The sequence below is a fragment of the Rhinoraja longicauda genome, chromosome 27 (assembly GCF_053455715.1).
Source record: "Rhinoraja longicauda isolate Sanriku21f chromosome 27, sRhiLon1.1, whole genome shotgun sequence".
NCBI classification, from domain to species: domain Eukaryota; kingdom Metazoa; phylum Chordata; class Chondrichthyes; order Rajiformes; family Arhynchobatidae; genus Rhinoraja; species Rhinoraja longicauda.
This window is the reverse complement of record NC_135979.1, coordinates 10874068-10893994: the sequence shown is the minus strand read 5'-3', so window position 1 is coordinate 10893994 and position 19927 is coordinate 10874068. Positions and strand designations below refer to the sequence as shown.

Below are 19927 nucleotides of genomic sequence, written 5' to 3'. Positions count from 1 at the left end.
TCAACCTCTCTGTTCCAGAGAAAACAACCCCAGTCTATGCATTGGTACCATTTTTTAAATTCTGGCTAACCCTGCTCACGTATTCTAGATGCTGCCTGACCCGAGATACTGCCTGACCCGTTGAGTTACTCCAGCATTTTGTGTCTACCTTTCAATTTAAACCAACATCTACAGTTTTTTTTTTTCCTACACATTTTGTGTCTACCACATATTCTAGGCCTCACCTATTAAAGATAAATATCTTGCATGCCTATACGGCCAATTTATTAAGCTGTTCTTTATCTTTGCATGGCTGAATGGATGTACATCTTAATGTCTTTTAGACCTCTCAGTTACATTCCATTGTTTATTCCCTTGTTTCATCTCCCAGATGCATTACTTCTCACAAGACTGATTTCCATTTGCCACGATTTTATCCAGCTGACCAGTCTATCTTTTATCTTGCCTACAATACAAGACTTTCTTATCATATCATCATATATATACAGCCGGAAACAGGCCTTTTCGGCCCTCCAAGTCCGTGCCGCCCAGCGATCCCCGTACATTAACACTATCCTACACCCACTAGGGACAATTTTTACATTTACCCAGCCAATTAACCTACATACCTGTACGTCTTTGGAGTGTGGGATGAAACCGAAGATCTCGGAGAAAACCCACGCACACTATCAACCACACTGCCAAATTTTGTATCATCTGGATTTTTAAATTGTGTTCCCAATATTTAAATCTAAGTCCAATCGTACATTAATGTCAATCAATTAAAGAAAGGTTGTATCTGACCATGCTGATTGCGATTTTTGAGTAATATCCTCAAGTCTCTTCAACAATCACAAATATTGTACAGAGCATAATTCCAACAATTGGGGGTAATTTCTCCTTCATTCTCTTTGAGCAGTTTTATCAGAGCTTTCTGATCCGCACAGTTAAATGTTGCCTTGATATCAAAGATGTTTACTTTTGGCTTGCTTCTGAAATTTAGTTTTCTGTTCCTGAATGTGGACTAAGGCTGTACTGAGGTGCAGGAATGAATGGAGCTGACAAAATCCAAACTGGAGTTTAATGCTAAAACAAGTTGGTGGTGCATGAAGCAGTTTGATTTAACTGCTGGTCATACCTTCCAGTGTTTTGTTCAGGATTGAAGGGCGGCGCAGTAATAGTGTTGTTGCCTTACGGAGCCAGACAAACAGGTTTGATCCTGTCTACGGGTGCTGTCTTACAAAGTTTGTACGTTCTCCCTGTGGCATTGTGGATTTTCTCTGGGGCTTCATTTTCTCCCACATTCCAAAGAAGTGCAGGTTTATAGGTTAATTGGCTTCTGTAAATTGTCCCTAATATGTAGGATAGAACTAGTATACAGGTGATCGTTGGTCGGCGGAAAGGTAGTGGGCCGAAGGGCCTGTTTCCATGCTCTATTTCTAAACAAAGCTAAAACAGATGGGACAATAATTGATTGGATTGTGTTTTGTTTTGTCCTGTTAGCCCGTTTTAAAACTTGTTAGGTAGAAGTTGAAGTAGTGCCTAAGTTTGGAGCAGAAGACTTCAATGTTGCTTAGGATGTTGAACAAAACATTAAGAGCTGAAAGAACTCAGCGGGACAGGCAGCATCTGGGGAGGGAATAGGCAGACCTTTATTTCCAAAAATAAACTTTGTTCAGAATAAAAAATGCATGCAAACAAGAACTATGCAAATGCATGCAATAAAAAATGCATGCAAACAAGAACTGCAAAACCTCTTCCGGCATTCTCAGCAGCTGTACATAAATTCATTAGCGTTGTATTTGGTAGTGTTCACAGAATATTATACCAGGCACCCTTGCCACTCATGGCCCCCCGGGGTGATATCCCCTCCCTCGTTTGAGGGGTGTCTCCACCAAACCTTGCCCCCAATGCACAGTAGCAGAAGTACCCCAAACTGTGGTCTTCCCCGGGGAATGAGCAGACGACGTTTCGGATCGGTTCCCTTCTTCAGACTGATTGCAATGGTGGGGAGAAAGCTGCAAAAGAGGTGGGACTGGACAAAGTCTGGCAAGTTACAGATGGAAACAGGGGGGATGATAATTGGGTGAAGTGACAAAGGCAAGAGGTGTAAAGGAGTTGAAAGGGTATCAGATAGGTCGAGGGGAGGAAAAGATAAAATGTAAAATGTTGTCGGTCCATAAAAATTGCTATAACCAGTGTTTTATGCTGATGTGTCATTTCGATTGAATCAAATTTACTGAAGCTTTTACGATGATGGGGAGCTCAAATGAGAAGTTGAGATGGGGCATTTCTGGCTGAAGATGTATGCAATACCTCAACCCTGTCTTCAGCATTTAAGAACTGCACCCCATTGCAGTTGAGGTGGAAATTTATTTTGCTCCTTTCCCTCGTGGAGCTTTTTGTCTGCCACCATACACAATTGAATGTGATAACAGTACAGTACTTTAATTTGAAGCATTAGTGTTAGGATTGCTCAGCTGTGTTTTTGCATGCTGCAGCTTTGCCAGATTGCCACTTCAATTTTTGGGATGCCCTATGCAGCAATTAACACGCTTTCAGTGCTGGAGGTAAGCCAATTTCCCTTATTTCCTATGATTTTTATTTCCCATGATCCAGATAAATCTAGATTTAGCAAACAAATAACTGACACTGCTTGTGATTTTTCTAACTGCTAAATGATGGATTCCAGCATTTTGCCACCAACAAGATGTCAGACTAATGGATTCATATTTACCTTTTTTTCCTGTCTATCCTTGCTGACTGATTGACAGTACCCTCGCTATTTTCTAATCTGGTATTGCTCAAGAATCCTGGGAATGTTGAAAGACCTTTACTGATGGTCTGCAGCAATAATGGGCCACTGTTCATTAAATTAAAAGATATGCCTGGTTTTGATTACCCTTTTCTCGGTTTTACTTTAATGATATCAATGATTTTTAGGCTCTTCTGTCATTTGATTTTACACATCACAGAAAAAGTCAATGTTTTTATCAACTTTCCAATTCAAATTTCTTATGACTTTGTCTCAATGGTGCTTGTGCTTAGTTTTGCTTTCTATGGAGACTCTTAATCCTTTTTGTGTTGCTCACTGTTATAAATTATCTTCTCCCCCTATCAGTTTTCCACTCATTCATTTCTGCTTCTGAAAGGTTTTCAGATTATCAATCTTTGTTAGCAAACAATGCATCGCTATTCTCAACAAACTTTTATTTCTCATTGTATATTTTAATTGAGAATTTTGGATTATTTCTTGACAGGTTTGAAATAATTCTTGAAATGTTGGTCTTTGGCCATTGTTAATTATTTTACTCTGTTTTTGCAATCCATCATAGCTTATGCACAACTCATAGCTGTGTAATGATCTATTTATCAATAATCCAGTTTCCCAGTAATCCAACCTTAATTTTGTGCGTTCTAAAATATTTCAGTTTTCTTCATTGGCAATACTTGTGCCTTGTCCTTGCTGGTTTGCTGTCTGTGTGATTTCAATGCCTTTGCTGACCAGTCAACATAATGACATTGGTTGCCTGAGATTCTATTGAATCGTACTAATAATCAATAACTGCAAAGGAGACATTCATGTCATTGGGAATGCTGGAACTTTGAGTATCTTTGTTGAAGGTTTGCAATGAATGCTGTTACTAGGCTGTTGTCTACCAAATCATTTCCACCATTTAAATGCTTTTGTAACTGCATTTCTCAAAAGCCTAAATTGAATGATTAATGAAGGTAGAGTCCTTATGATTTGATTTCAGCACCTGAATTTGCACTTAAAATAACTGTTATAGAGCACGACAATCAAGTAATGCATTTGCGTGGGAGTGTTGTAATCACCTCTTTTGCAGTGGTTGAAAAGTACTCTTTAAAAGCACATGGAAAGAAATAATTGTGCTCTGTACTTGTATGTAATTTAAATAATGGAGAACAGAAATATTGCGATGCTTTCAAATTTGAACCTCCTGCCCCTATCGCTTAATAAAACAAAGTTTATCCTCTTGTTTATTTTCAGGCAAAGGTGCATCTCCTAAAAAGTAATGAGATGACCATACCAAAAAATTACTATGGTGAGGCCAAATGTAAATTGGAACAACATCTCATATTCCGTTTAGGTAGTTTACAAACTAGTGATGTACAAATTTCAGATAACGCACAGCCCAGTGTTCTCCCCACATGCACTCTCCTGATCACCTAGGTTTCTTCCCCCTTTATCTTTCCCATTCCAGCCCTTCTCTCTCCCCCCCCCCCCCCACTTCCTCTCCCCTCCACCTGGTTCCTCCTGTTATTAAACCCTCATTCCTACTCCCCTCATCCGGTTCCAGCTTTCAGCCCCACACCTCTCATGTGCTGCTAAATTCTGGCAATCTATCCTCTTCCCCACCACTGTTCTGATGTAGTGTCTTAATTCGAAACAATGTCATATACCTTTTACCCTTACAGAGGCTGCTGGAGCCACTGAGTTCTTGAAGTGTTCTGATTTTTTTTTGGTGCTGCTCTGGCCTTCCCCAAGGCGTCCCACCCCTTCCCCAAGGCGTCCCACCCATGGCCTCGCTCTCTATCCTCCCTGTTTTTCTTTACAGTACTCTTTTTGCCCCACTACCATCAGCCTGCTAAATCCAGCTTTCCCACCCCTCCCCTCCAGCTTTTTGTCACTGGGCCTTCCTTTACATTTTTAACAGAAGAACAAAAACAGGAAGAATACTCAGAGCGGACATGGAAATTGTGCAAGGATGTAACATTTCGACAAGTTTCAACAGAGTTTGCTGTAATTAAAACTGATGGATCTTTAACTGAAGGTCTCAGTTAATAGATTTTGGCAAAATAAATGAAAACTAATTAACCCTTGAGCTAAACGACAAAAAAAAAATCAACCGCGAATTAGGGGTAAAGGTGCATAAAGGATGAGGTTGATAGTGACAATTGTATGCCCAGACCAGTGAAACAATTTAATCATAATCATACTTTATTAGCCAAGTATGTTTTGCAACATACGAGGAATTTTATTTGCCATACAGTCATACCAATAAAAAGCAACAGAACACACAAAATACATTTTAACATAAATCCATCACAGTGACTCCTCCACATTCCTCACTAGGATGGAAGGTGAAAAAAAGTTCAATCTTCTTCCCTTCTCCTGCGGTTGGGGGCCCCAAGCCTTCCGTTGACAGGGCGATCTTAGCTCTTGTAGCCAGCGGTCGAGCCCTCCATGTTGGGGCGATCAAGCTCCTGCATTGGGGGGGGATCTCAGCTCCCCCGCGCCAGATGATCTGACCCCGGGGTCGGGGCTAGTCGAACCTCTTGCATCTTTGGAGCTTCCCGACATTGGTCTTTACCTGAGACTGCGAGCTCCTCGATGGTGAAATCCGCAGGCCGCAGTTGGAGCGTCGATCCCAGGCAAGGGATCACGGTGTCCAAGGGATGGTGGGTCTATGGCCCCGTGGTGGAGCTCAAAGCCAGTCTCAAACAAAGCCGCCATCGACGTGATGTTAGGCCACAGAGCGACCGGAGATACGATCCGGAAAACAATCTCATCTCCGGCAAGGTAAGAGATTGAAAAAAAGTTTCCTCCAACACCCTAACCCACTCCCCACATGAAACAAACCAGAGAACATTAACACATACTTTTAAAACACACTAAAAATACCAAAAATGATGAAAAGCCAGACAGACCGTTGGCGAGGCTGCCATTGCTGATGGCGCCACCCGGTGGAATTTACTGTGAATAGTTTGGGGTTGATGACCACAAGATCACAGTCAGACCTAAGTTGCCAGATATGTTATTACTCTATTTCATATCCTATCCTTCCCACTCTACCGTGCCTCTTCTCATCACATTTGGTGGAAGAATCTTTAGGGACAAACCAGTCAGTTTAAGTAGAACAAAGCGTCAGTTCAGTGTAATTCAAGTTAAAATAATTCTGTTATTTCATGGCACGGGTGGCGTCAGCAATGGCTGCCTGCAACAGTCTCTCTGTCCCGTCCTTTTGTTGTTTGTATGTGTTAAATGTATGTTTTTAGTGTGCTTTTGCTTGTTTTATGTGGGGGGGGGGAGTTGGGGGAAACCTATTCTAATCTCTTACCTCGACAGATGCGGGGGGGGGTTTCCGTATCGTATCACCGTCCGCACTGCGGCCTAACATCGAGGAGTTGGCGGCCTTTGCTGGAGACCGACTTCGAGCTCCACTGTGGGCGTCTGCGGGACTTTAACATCGCGGAGCTTGCGGTCTCTGGTTAGAGACCGACTTCGGGAAATCCAAGCTGCAGGAGCTGAATTGTTGACCTGAAATGTTGATTTTGTTTCTTGCAATGGCATTTCCTAATTTTATCATGGAAGTTGCACTTTATGACCAGATTATGTATTACACCAAAAGTATTGTTTCTCTCATTGTCAGAATTTTCAGTCATGTGAGCTGAGATTGCTGAATACAATCACAGGTTGTAATTTAGAAGGATGAGAGGGGATCTTATCGAAACGTATAAGATTAATAAGGGGTTGGACACGTTAGAGGCAGGAAACATGTTCCCAATGTTGGGGGAGTCCAGAACAAGGGGCCACAGTTTAAGAATAAGGGGTAGGCTATTTAGAACGGAGATGGGGAAAAACTTTTTCAGTTAGAGAGTTGTGAATCTGGAATTCTCTGCCTCAGAAGGCAGTTGGGGCCAAGTCTCTGAATGCATTCAAGAGAGAGCTAGATAGAGCTCTTAAGGATAGCGGAGTCAGGGGGTATGGGGAGAAGGCAGGAACGGGGTACTGATTGAGAATGATCAGCCATGATCACATTGAATGGCGGTGCTGGCTTGAAGGGCCGAATGGCCTACTCCTGCACCTATTGTCTATTGTAATGTACATGGCAGCGCATAGATGTCTTTGTGGACATATGTTTTGATTGCAGAGCAACAGACTTTTCAATTTTATTATCTCTGGTGGGCGCTGCTGAGAATGCTTGAACAGGAATTATATCGCTTTGTGATAAATGTAGTGTAGATAATTTGAAGATTAATACTTCAATTCTGGTGCAAGCTGTAAATTATGCTCAAAAGACGATCATTGTGATGATATTTAAATCCATTGGAGAGAGCACGTGGCATTTTATAGCTTTTGTCTCAGATTACAGTTTCAATCTTCCTTCAGAAATCTAAGAATTAAAATGATTATTGTAAAAATATTTTTTCCTCACTGCTCGTTCTTTGAAATCAGGACAGATTTTATTAAAATTAGTCTTAACTGGATAACTTCAGATTCCATAGTGGGAGTTTAATCAGTGCTATTTTTGTTGACAGTATACGTGCACAGTGCAATCAAAGTCAAAAACGAAATTTTCAAATTTTTAATATTGCAAAAAGATTAGTTGAAAAAATAACATTTATTAATTAAATTAGGCAGTGTCTTAAACTGCTTAAGCAACCTATTGGACGACAAACTGCCATAGACAGCCACAGCAAAGAAGTATATGCATACAGTCACTTTTTTTGTCTACTAAAAAAGCACTGGGTTTAATTAATTGGTTGTGATATTTTTTAATACTGAAAGGCAAAAGTTGAGCTTATACAGGCAGCTTCAGGAACAATTTCATTGGAGGAATTACAATTTGATATCAGTATTGGGTGTTTTGTGATGCACAATGAGTGACCATTGTGGTTTTTCGAAAGGAAATTGCACAAGACCCTGAGTAAAAACTGAAATATAACTTGCCCAGTTCTAATGTGGTTACATTGCGGGCATGAATGGCTGTTACTAAGTACTGAAACAGTATGCTGAAGACACTGTTCGGCATTAAAACCAGGTTACAAGAAGTAAGTCTTTATTCTTGATTTTGTTAAGAATTTGGTCTTCTATTTGGAGTGCTTATTTCCGTTGCTGTTGTAGGTTTTATTTTGTTGACTTTTCTCATCTGGGATAGAAGTTTGCTGGAAGTGACTTTACAGAGTTTCATTTCTCTATTCTATGAATGGAGTTACGAGAAACTGGAAAAAGTAGGTGGTCTTAATAACTAACGTCTTTTTAGTTGATGCATACGGTCCGGTCCAAATTATCCACCAGTCACATATAGGCATTTTAAAAATGGTTTTTGTTGTCTTCCTAAATGATAAAAGCACTGCCCTGAGTAAACCCAAACTTGCAGATACCCAAATGCTAAGTTTGATCTCCTGTTTGTATCGTAAGCTGAACTGTGCTGGGAAGTAGGCTAGCCACAGTCCTATTTCCAGGGTAGAGTGTTTAGAACTAGAGGACATATGTTTATGGTAAGAGGGAAAAGCTTTAGAAGGAGCCTGAGGGCTAACATTTTATACACATATGGTACGGGCATGGTAAACACAACATAGGATGAACTGGTAGAGGAAGTGGTAGAGGCAAGTGTAATTATGGTACTTCAAAGATATTCCTGAGGGGCCTATTTTCATGCTGTGTAGCTCCATGGCACTTTTAGTTGGGGTTGCAGTTACCTTTGGTACTCTTGGGTGGATTTGGGAATGTAATTTCAGATTCCTGCATTTGATTATGATCAAGTGACCCCTGTAATATTCTGATTATCATGTTGAGATGATCTGCAAGCAAAGGGAGAAGCATGTGGAGTTGTGAGGGATCAATACAGCAAAACCATCATAACCAAGATGGGCCTTAATAATAGGCAGGTGCAGCTAATTTGAGAATTTGTCCAAACATCTTGTGCTCATTCATGTAGAATTGCCTTGTAGTGCGAGTAATGGACAGCAGTTGATGTCTACGGTTCTAAACTGCACCACAAATTCTGGTTCCAAGAAAAGTGATTGTTAAACAGGAGGTGGAAAAAAATACCTTGCAGCTTGCTGTAGCTGTAATTGCTTCCATAATTTACAGATTACATCAAAGCACATTCTGTGTTAGAGCTTCATTCCTAAAGATCAAAACAATTGATATAAAAGGACACAAAGATCTGGAGTAAATCAGCGGGTCAGGCAGCAACTCTGGAGGTAATGTTTCAGATTGGGATCCTTCTTCAAACCCGAACCAAAACATCACCTATCCATGTTCTCCAGATATGCTGTGTGGCCTGGTAAATTACTCCAGCACCTTGTGTCTTTTTGTGTAAACCAGCATCTGCAGTTCCATGTTTTCACATCTCAATTGATACGGTTAGCTGGTCAGCATTTTTTTTAAAGAAAAAAGAGATAACACTTCCAATGGTTCCCTTAATTTTGTAGCATGCTGTTTGATAATTATCATGTTATGCTCATTGTGCTTGAATTAACATTTGCACAGCTGGGTGCATCAAGCAACATTCTGTTACTGTCCATGAGCAAAGGGAGAAGCGGGTGGAATTGACAAAGCAACACAGCTGAACTGTGATTGCCAAGATGGGTGTCAACAAAAAAATATGCTTTGCAAATATGTTGTCTGACACTTCCAACAAAACAGGAGGCGGCCATTTGACCCATTGGATCAGTGCTGCCTTCGAGAAGAGCTATTCCTTTAGTCCCATTCTCAATTTCATTATTACCCTATAACCTTGCATCCTGGTCTCTCTGACCTATGCCCTTCAACTTTGATTTTTATTTTGCCATTAGCCTATTTAAAAGGGTAATATAGAGTAGCCAATTAATCTAAATCCCATGTGTTTTATTTTGCAATCTCTAATCTAGGAAAAGTCAGAAATCACATGGATAGAAAAGGATTTTGCCTCTTTAAGTTGCAAGGTAAGATGAAGACACATGTCATGCACATACTTCCACTGTTACCAAAATACATTGCCTTGCTTGGCAAATTGCACACTGATTATTCTGAATAGAACATTATGGCATTGACTTATTTTCTTAATGTTCCTATGTCTGGTCCTAATTTTTATTTACTTTTAAAATTTTATTTGGTATATATCATAGTGTAATATTTTTGTCCTATTGAACAATACTATGGGATGTATTTAGAACACTTTGTATGAAATTTGCATGGTTCGTTTTGTAAATCGGCTGTTTTTGAAGGCAATTCTGTTCACAACTGGATCTCTATGATCAACACAGCATGGGTATACTTAAAATGGATGCTGACTTGGTAAGATTTATTTGCAAGACAGATCGTGTGAAAGGTTTAATTCAGGAGAATAAATCTTGATGTTTTAAACTTCATCTGCACACTTCTCCCACACACCTTTATCTTATTGGAATGTTAGTTAAGTTTTGACATCCAAAATCACCATGAATGTTGTTGTTTGCTGTTAATTTTAACCAGTGAGAATTAGTTTCTGCCATTTTAGCCTGATTATTGTAATGCTATAGCTTTTAATTACATTTTGTTTGATATTCTTTAGTTTCATGGGGTAGAATTATATGTTAAACATTTCTGTGATCAGTTAGAGAAGTACATTGCTTGCACTGCAGATCATGAATTTGTAAAATACAGGAAAGGTCTTGCAACAGGTAGAATTACCAGAAAGGAGTTGATTAGTACTCACTTCCACTTATGTTGACTTGACACTGTCAAAAAGGAACCGAGACAAAAGGCTGACCAATGGTTGGAGAAGTGAGATGAATTGAAAGGAGTAAAATGGTTGAATTTAAATTGGACAATTTGGAGGCAGAAGGTAGACTTTCCTAGAAGCAATTATGTATTATTGAAGGCAAGTGGAAAGATTAACAGGTGTTTCTCCATGAATGTTGACGATTACATAAAATAGAGGCATACATTTTTCTCCAACTAACAATCTGGTCCAAGTATTGACTGGCACTGACCTAGTGCTCACGGATTAGAATTTAAGTGTGTCCACAAAGGTTTTCTGAAGCAATATATAGATGGATCTACAAGTGAGAGGGCTGTATGTGACCTATCTTAGGAAATGAGGCTGGGCAAGTAGTTTGTATGTCAGTGGGGAAGCATTTTCAGAATGTTAATTTCGAGGGAGTCATTGAAAAAGTTAAAGTCCTAAATTGGGGGAAGTTTAGTTTTGATGGCATCAGACGAAAACTCTCAAAAGTTGATTGAGAGTGGCTGTGGCAGGTAAAGCAACATCTGGCAAGCGGGAGACTTTTAAAAGTGAGATGGGAAGAGTTCAAGGCCAGCATGTTCTTGTCAGAATGAAGGACAAGAATGACAAGGTTAGGGAACCTTTGAAGAAGGATATTGTGGATCTATTCAGGAAAAAGGAGAAGGCATATGTCCGGTATAGGCAGCAGGGATCAAATGAGTCGTTTGAGGAGCATTAGGGATGTAGGAGTACACTTAAGAAGAAAATTGAGATATCTCTGGCAACTAAGATAAAGGAGAAACCTGAAAGATTCTTTAACTATGTTAAGAATTAACATGGTAGCTTGGGAGAGAAGGTCCTTAAGGAACTGAAATTTTAATGTGTGGAACCACAGGAAATGGGTGAAGTCTTAAATTATTATTTCTGGTTTGTATTTACCATGGATAAGGTCATGGAAGTTCGTGAGTTCAGGAAGGGACTGTTGACATCCTGAAACATGTCAATATTAAGAAAGAAAATGTGCTGGTGGTCATGAATTGCAAAAGGGTGTATGAATTCCATAACCTTGACCAGGTATATCCTAGAATATTGTGAGAAGTAAGGGGAGTTTGTGGCAGCCCTGGCAGAGATTGTTGCATCTTCATCAATCACAGGTGAGGTTCTGGAAGACTAAGATATCTGATGTTGTGCACTAAGAAGGGAAGCATATATAAGCCAGGGAACCACAGGCTGGTGAGGTTTATATTAGTGATAGAAATGTTTTTGAAAGGGATTCTGAAAAATATTTGCATTTGGAAAGGCATGGTCTGATTTGGGATTGGTGCATGGAAATCACGTATCTCACATTTGAGCCTTTTGAAGAGGTGACTAAGAGGATTGATGAGACAGTGATAGAATCTACATAGACTTCCTCATGACCTTTGACAAGATCTTGTGGAGACCCCAGTTGACCACAGGGATTGAGACTACGTCCTCTGTATCTCATTTAAATATTAATGATTTGGATGAGCATTGAGGTGGCATTGTTAGTAGGTACGCAGATGACGGTAGAGTGCACAGTGAAGGTTGTTGTCATAAGGTTACAGTCGGGTCTAGATCAAATGGGAAAGTGGTTCGGGAATTGCAACTGGAATTTAAACCAGGCCAGGGTTTTGAAGATGTGTTGGAGAACAGAGAGACCTTGGGGTACAAATACATAGTATCTTGAGAGTGGTGATACTGGTAGACAACTTGATGAAGAAGGTGTAAGGTATGCTTGCCTGCATTATCTGAAGCAGTGTGTACAAAAGAAAGTTCATCTTATTACAGTTGTACAAAATGTTTTTTAGGCCGCACATGGAGTATTATGTGCATTGCTGGCAGTCACATTACAGGAATAATATGATTAAGCTCGGAGGGGACCAAAATAGATCCACAAGCATATTTCCTGGATTGGAGTTCTTGAAGTACAAGGAGAGATTGGATAGGATGGTTTTGTTATCCCTGGAGTAAAGAAGGCAGAGAGGTGAAGTGATTGAGGCATACAAATCAGGCATGTGAATTTTCTGTGTTTTTGCGGATTTCCGCATTTAAAAAATCAGTTTTCCTCGCTTTTTGCATGATTTCCGTGTTTTTCACTTTGCCAAATAAACGGAGAAATCATATTGAAAAAAAAAAAAAAGTAAAATAAACAATGTATAGACTTGTAATGAACACTAGGGTTCCGCTAGAGATCGCTAGGGGTTCTGTGAGAAATCCCCCGCGCCCTGGATGTCTCCCCGAAAATGTGGCACCTAGGCTGGGCAAGGCAGCCAATCTCAACGTCATCAGGACTTCACGGCCGATTGGTGGGTTGAATTTGCAACATGCGGCCGGGGCTCTGGAACTCCAGCCCAGCTGGAGCCCGCAAATCTATCCCCTTAGCCGACTTCCTTGGCCTGCTGATTAAACCAGCAAAGCTCTGGAACCAAGAGTGCCAGAAAATCAGTGGTGGAACTGTAATAAATAAATATTACATTTAAGTGCAAGATTATACAACTAAATTAATGAAGACAGGGTTAAAATATAATATATAAAACACAGCAGAAAAGCCATTTACCATGTTTTTGGGCTGATTATCAATTAATGTGCAAATTTACTTAAATGTTATTAATGTACAGTGATATATTCACATTAATTTGTTATGTCAGTTTTTACTTTGAAATGCACTAAAAGAGGCTTGACTTTGGACATTTTCAAAAAATTTCAATTTTGAAGTGTTTGGTATCTGGAATGAGCTGCCAGTAGTGGTGATGGAGACAAGAACACCAATATTTAGGAGTCATCTGCACAGTTACTTGAGTGACCAGAGCACAGAGCTATATGTGATTAATGTGGGCGTGGGAGATTAGTATGAAGAGGCAAGAAGATCGGCATCGACAGGGTGAGCGGAAGAGCCTGTTTCAATGTTCTATAACTCTGAATGTCTGACTTTATGATAGCTTCAATCTTTTTTCTAAATTCTTTTCATTCTGTAGCAAATACTCTAGGTAATTTTTAAACTTTAAAATCTCTCTAAAAAATATAAGACCAACTTGGATGAAGGTGTCCACAGGACAAAGGTGAGCAAGGTGGTGCTAAAATTGTTGCGCTATCGTGTATCGGGTTTTTTTTCGTGTACCTTTTTTTGTGGATGAAAAGCACACAAAACAACCGGACAAAGAAACAACGGGACAAAGAAATAGATACAGAACAAACAAGATGAGTGTTTTAGTAATATAATATAATATAAATAGATAGATGTGCAGGGCAAGCCTTTTTTTACAGATATTGTTAGGTGCCTGGAACATGATGCCAGGGGTGGAGGTGGTGGTGTTTTAAGAGACATTTGGATACGCACGTGAATATGCAGGGGATGGAGGGGTATGGAATGTGAGCGGCAAGAAAATATTAGTTTAATTTGGCATCATGTTCGGCACAGACATCGTGAACAGAAGGGCCTGTTCCTGTGGTATTCTGATCAATGTTCTACATATAGACACAAAATTTCACCTTTTACATATTTTTAAAAAATTTGTTTCTTATTTTTATAATTCATGTGTAGCATTGTACTATTAATCATATTGGTTTGAAAATTGTAGCTGATGCTTAAATTAGAATACTTTGTGGAAATTGGGTTGTGGTTTGTGCAAGCTAAGATTTGCTGCTAACTGCAAGATTGACCAATTGCCATTAGTAAAAGTCAAGAAATAATGAAAATTAAAAATGCTCTAAAAATCTTTCAGATGTGTAATTCATTTATTTTGTTTGTCGCATTACCTCTATGTAGTGTTTCCCTGTTGAGATGAGTAGGAAAGAAAAATCTTGTTTTAAATATGTTGATACTGAGATTCAGGAAGCTTTGCTCTGCATTGTCAATTTGACAATTTTAGAAATAAATTTCATCTTTGCTTTAAATATTTTAATTGAAATGTCCCCTAAAAATTGTTAGGGGGCAACAATGAGTGAGGGAGTGGGTAGGCTGTACACATTGGAGGTTAAAGAAATGTTCATGTTTTGCTTTTAGGGTGTTGTATGAGTAGGAAGCCTGCGGTCTTTATTTTTGCTGCAAATATTCAGGTGCATATTCTTTCCAAGTAGCAGCAAGTTATCTTGTGCATTTGCTCTTCACTGATGCACCGTAAAAGTAATTGTGCATGTAGTTAAAAGAGCAAATTCAGTGCAGTTTGTAATCTGTTTTCTGACTGGCCAATAGACTCTTACAAATTCTTGATGTTATCTGGATCAGGGGTTATTACACAGGCAACTTCCTTCCTGTGCCAAAAGATAGTTTGATGTTTCATTTTGATTTCTCCTGAAGCTGCAACCTCTTTGAATTTTTAATGAGAATGTTTGTCTGCATATGCGTATTATGCTGTTTGTCCCAGTAGACTAAATGGCAAAATTATGGAAAAGGAGCCAAGAAGGTTCAAACTCCTAAAAAATTTCTTAGTTAATCGGCGCAAAAAGGGCCAGGACCAAATGTGCAAAGTGGACTCGTCAAGCTATGCTCAGGTATTTGTGTGAGTATTTGTCATTGTGTTATAACTGATTAAATTAGATGCAAAGCAATGAAAGAGAAATGTTTCAGGAATGTTACGCAGGCAAAGTGATGCCTCCTTTTGGAGTGGTATTTGGCAATCTTTACTTGGTGTTGCAGGAAAACCAGAAGAGTGTAACTTATCTGTATTTGTTGATGGTGCAACAATAAATGAGAAGACATACTGCAAAGAAAATATTTGGACTCTGAGGATAGAGATGGGTTGAGTGAGTGCATTAAAACTTGGCCATGGAAATTGAGCTAGAATACTGAGGTGATGCATTTTAGTAAGACAAATCAAAAGGGGAAGTCTTTTCCAAATGCAGAAAGGCTGCAAATGAGGGAAGTACAGAGAGATCTAGGTGTTCCTGTGCATGAATCACGTTGGCACGTAGGCACAGCAAGTAATTAAAAGATAACTATCATGTTGGCTTCACGCGAGGCTGCCGATGCTGGAATCTTGAGCAAAAAAAACTGCTGAAGTAACTCTTCTTCGGGTCAGGCAACATTTGTGGAGGGAAAAGGACAGATGATGTTTTGGGTCTGGGCCCTTCAGACCTGTACTGACCTATCTTTGGTTTCCTCTACTGCCACAGTGAGGTCACTTGAAAATTGGAAGAGCAACACCTCGTATTCTGCCTGGGTAGCCTGCAGCCCAATGATATGGACAATGAATGCACTAATTCTTCCACTTCCCCTCACTTTCTACCAGGTATTTCCCCTCTACTCCTTCAATCTGTCAAATGTCTGAATCCGAAAAGTCATCTGTCCATTTCCCTCTGCAGATATTGCCTGACCTGCGGAGTTCCTCCAGCAGTTTGTTTCTTGAAGATATTGGCTTCTGTTGCTAAGGCATTGGATTTAAAAAAAAGTATTTTTACAATTGTACAAGATGTTTGTGTGAAATTAGAAATGTGTACAATTTTGGTCCTCTTATTTGGGAAAGGATTTGCTAAAATTAGAGGCAGTCCAGAAGCGATGCACTAGGATATTTCCGGGATGAGACACCATCAAATCACAAACTACTAAAAAAAAATTGTCTTGCAAGTTTAGAAGAATACAGGGTAATTTTTGTCAAACTATGTAAGGTCCAAAGAGGGAATGATGAGGTAGATGTTGAAACTTACCACAAAGGTGACATAATTATGAGATAAGGGGTGACAATTAACACTGATGTGTGTCAGAACTTTTCTTATAGATTGGTGAATCCCAGAGGGTTGTGGTGGGCCTGATATTGAAAAATTGGGAAATTCAGGGCAAAGTAAAACTGGCACAAGGGAAGACCTAGGGGTGGGAATGACCTGCTATGATCATACTGAATGTAAGGGCAGGCTTGAGGAACCAGGTGCCTACTCCTATTTTCTGATGTGTTCTTAAATGTTAGCATGGCTTATTGAGTCTGAAGAAGGGTCTCGACCCGAAACGTTCAGTCTGAAGAAGGGTCTCGACCCGAAACGTCACCCGTTCCTTCTCTCCTGAGATGCTGCCTGACCTGCTGAGTTACTCCAGCATTTTGTGAATAAATACCTTCGATTTGTACCAGCATCTGCAGTTATTTTCTTACATGGCTTATTGTTGTATCTTTCGATAGAGTTTCTCAGTCTTCTATAATCACATCGCACCTTATGTCTTCATGGTTTCTTCATTCAGCTAAATTGCTGGAGGTTTTATCTGAAACTAAATTTTTAAAAATGATAATTGTTCCCTAATAGCCCATTAATTACCAGAGTCTCAATACATTCGTCCATAATATATAATGCTAGATCCAAAGTAATAGGTTCCCTCGTGGGTACCCCAACATACTGATTTTAGACCAGTTACATCTTCCCTCCCCAAATCCATGTTATTTATGCTATTGGAGCTCATTTAGATTCCCAGATATTTTTGTATCGCAGCTAAACTTGTTACGTGCACCTCTAATTTCCTGCTTTATGTTATGTGCTACAATTATATTATTATTTGAGAATTTATTCACAAAATGCTGGAGTAACTCAGCAGGGCAGGCAGCATCTCAGGAGAGAAGGAATGGGTGACGTTTCAGGTCGAGACCCTTCTTCAGACTGATGTCAGGGGGCGGGACAAAGGAAGGATATAGGTGGAGACAGGAAGTTAGAGGGAGAACTGGGAAGGGGGAGGGGAAGAGAGGGACAGAAGAACTATATAAAGTTGGAGAAGTCAATGTTCATACCGCTGGGCTGCAAGCTGCCCAAGTGAAATATGAGGTGCTGTTCCTCCAATTTCCGGTGGGCCTCACTATGGCACTGGAGGAGACCCATGACAGAAAGGTCAGACTGGGAGTGGGAGGGGGAGTTAAAGTGCTCAGCCACCGGGAGATCAGGTTGGTTAAGGCGGACTGAGCAGTGTTGAGCGAAACGATCGCCAAGCCTGCATTTGCCTGGTATTTTGCCTCTTGTATGGCTGGACTGGGTTAGCAGCCAATTTTTGCATTCAGGATGATTCACCATCCATACTGTGTCATCTAACCCATCAATACGGTCTCTTATCCCTTTCTTCTATGGTTGTTCCTCACTTTTTCTGAAGTTGGACTATGCTAGATGATTCAAGTACTCCATGTGGTGTTGAGTTTTGGATTCTAACCACTGGGTAAAAAGTTAATGATCATTAAGTGGATTGTCAACTTAATGATCAGTTTTAGCAACAAGTTTCCCATTTAACACTGAATTAGATACTATACCTTGCTGTGATCACAGTTTTTTAAGAGATCAATAATTGTGATGTAGAGGTAGCTTGCTTCTCAGTTCATTCCTCAATATATTACTCTAAAAAAACGTCTAGACCTCTTCAAACTCTTACTCCAACGGTGCGAGGTCCCAACCTGCTTTAAAAGACGTCCGTAATACGCACAAGAAAAATAAAGTGACATACCAATCGGTGGCATTCACGTCTCGTGATGAAGTGCTTTGAGTGGTTAGTTATGACGCAAATCAACTCCTGCCTTAGTAATAATCCGGACCCACTTCAGTTCACCTACTGCCTCAACTGATCGACAGTGGATGCAATCTCGCTAGCTCTCCACTCTTCAATGGACCAGTTGGGCAATAGGAAAACGTATGTCAAGATGCTGTTCATCAACTACAGATCTGTGTTTAGCACCACCATACTTTTCAACTTATCGTCAAACTCAGAGGACTGAGTCTTTGCTCCTCCCTGTGCAACTGATTTTTCGACTTCCTCATCGGCAGATAACAATGTATAAATTGGCCAGAACACCACCACCTTGCTGACCATCAGCACGGGCACTTCAAGACTGTGTGCTCAGCCCCTTGCTCTACTTTCTTTCTGTACCCATGATTGTGTTGCTAGAGACCGCTCCAATGCCATTTTAAAATTCACCACAATACCAGCGTCATGGATAAATAATGTGTAACAAGGAAGTACAGAAGGAGATTAATAATCTGGTTGAGTGATGCCATGAATCTGGTTCTCAACATTATCAAGACCAAAGAGCTGACTGTTGACCAGGATTTGAAAACCAAGTAATTATGCACCAAGCGATTATGCAGGGCAGCCATAGAGATAATCACCAGTTTCAAGTTCGTTGGCATTTACTTTTCTGAAGATTTGTCCTGGGCCCAGCACATTGACGCAATCACAAAGTAAGTTCATCAATGGAGACGCAAGAAACTGCAGATGCTGGAATTTTGAACAAAGTCGATTTTTTTTTTCCATGGGAGTTGATTCTGTTGAGATGTGTGGAACTCCCAGCAAATTCTGTGGTACAATTTCACAATTCAGTATGTACGATTTATCCATTGCTTGAATTATGGATGGCACAAAATAAGACAGAGTGTGAGTAGGAAATTATGAAGCCACATTGGAACTTGGAAAATAAGTTAAGGGAAGTATTGACGCAAAGTCTTAATCCAGCATTAGAATAAAAATATTGTAGGAAAATAACTGCAGATGCTGATACAAATCGAAGGTATCACAAAATGCTGAAGTAACTCAGCGGATCAGGCAGCATCTAGGAGAGAGGGAATGGGTGAAGTTTCGGGTCTAGACCCTTCTTCAGAATAAAAATATTTGTCTTTAATAGTATTAAGCATGTTATGATAGAGACTGAAATATGTCTGGTATTGCATCAAATTTAAAAACACTAATCATCATCAATTGGAAGCAAAAATTATAAAGGCAAATAAAATGAAATCCAAATACTCGGCTGAGGCCAGGGTGCTCCTTAGTCAATTCCACTCTCCTCGGAAGCAAGTTCCTAATCATTTCCACTTGCTGCATTAAAAAAAAGTTCTTCCTCACAGTTCTTCTTCTTGCCGAAAACCTTAAATCTGTGGTTTGAAATTTTTTAATTTTTAAATTTTCACTTATTCTCAGTGAATGGGAATAGATTTTTCTTATCTATGTCTGGTATAATCCCCATAAAATCTCCTTTAAATCCTCCTTTGCTCCTTGGAGAACAATCTTGCCCCTTTGATTTAACCTCTGTTAAAATCCCTCATCCTTAGATTGATTCTGGTTAATCCCCTCTGCATCTGCTCCAAGGTCTTCACATTTTTCACATCCTTCCCCGTGTGCGGTGACCAAAACTGGATGCACAACTTTTGTTATGGCCTAACTAGAATTTTATCAAGATTTAGCTCTCAATTTTGCATTGATTTTGTACTCAAAATCCTTATTTATGAAGCTCAGGATTTAATGTTTCTCACACTCTTCAAATATCCATGCACGTGAACCCGCAGTTCCCTCTTTGGCAGCAAGCTCTTTAGAATTGTGTAATTTACTTTGTGTTGCCTCTCCTGACCCTTCTGCTAAAATGAATTACCTCACCCTTCTTGGAATTAAATACCATCTGCCACTTTGCAAACTAATCTGTGGTGTTGCAGCTTATTGATCTTGTCCTCATTGTTTCCCACGCCTCTAAATTTGATATCATTGGCAGAATTTGAAGTTGTGCTGTGATATATATACATTAATTGGATATTGTAGATATTAGACC

The 19927-nt window shown here is 39.8% G+C and overlaps 1 protein-coding gene across 3 annotated transcripts in view; it reads left to right on the top strand.

The window, feature by feature from the left end:
• Positions 1-19927, top strand: part of rps6ka1 (ribosomal protein S6 kinase a, polypeptide 1) — a 90888-nt gene that overhangs the window by 34044 nt on the left and 36917 nt on the right. The window contains exon 3 of one of the 3 annotated variants that reach the window (XM_078423329.1): positions 9604-9657. The exons of 1 other annotated variant lie outside the window; for it this stretch is intronic. In XM_078423329.1, coding sequence (XP_078279455.1) covers positions 9604-9657 — 54 coding nt within the window. Of the gene's footprint in view, positions 1-9603; positions 9658-14846; positions 14931-19927 lie in introns of those variants that run through there. One more of the 3 variants, XM_078423331.1, reaches the window with a different exon arrangement.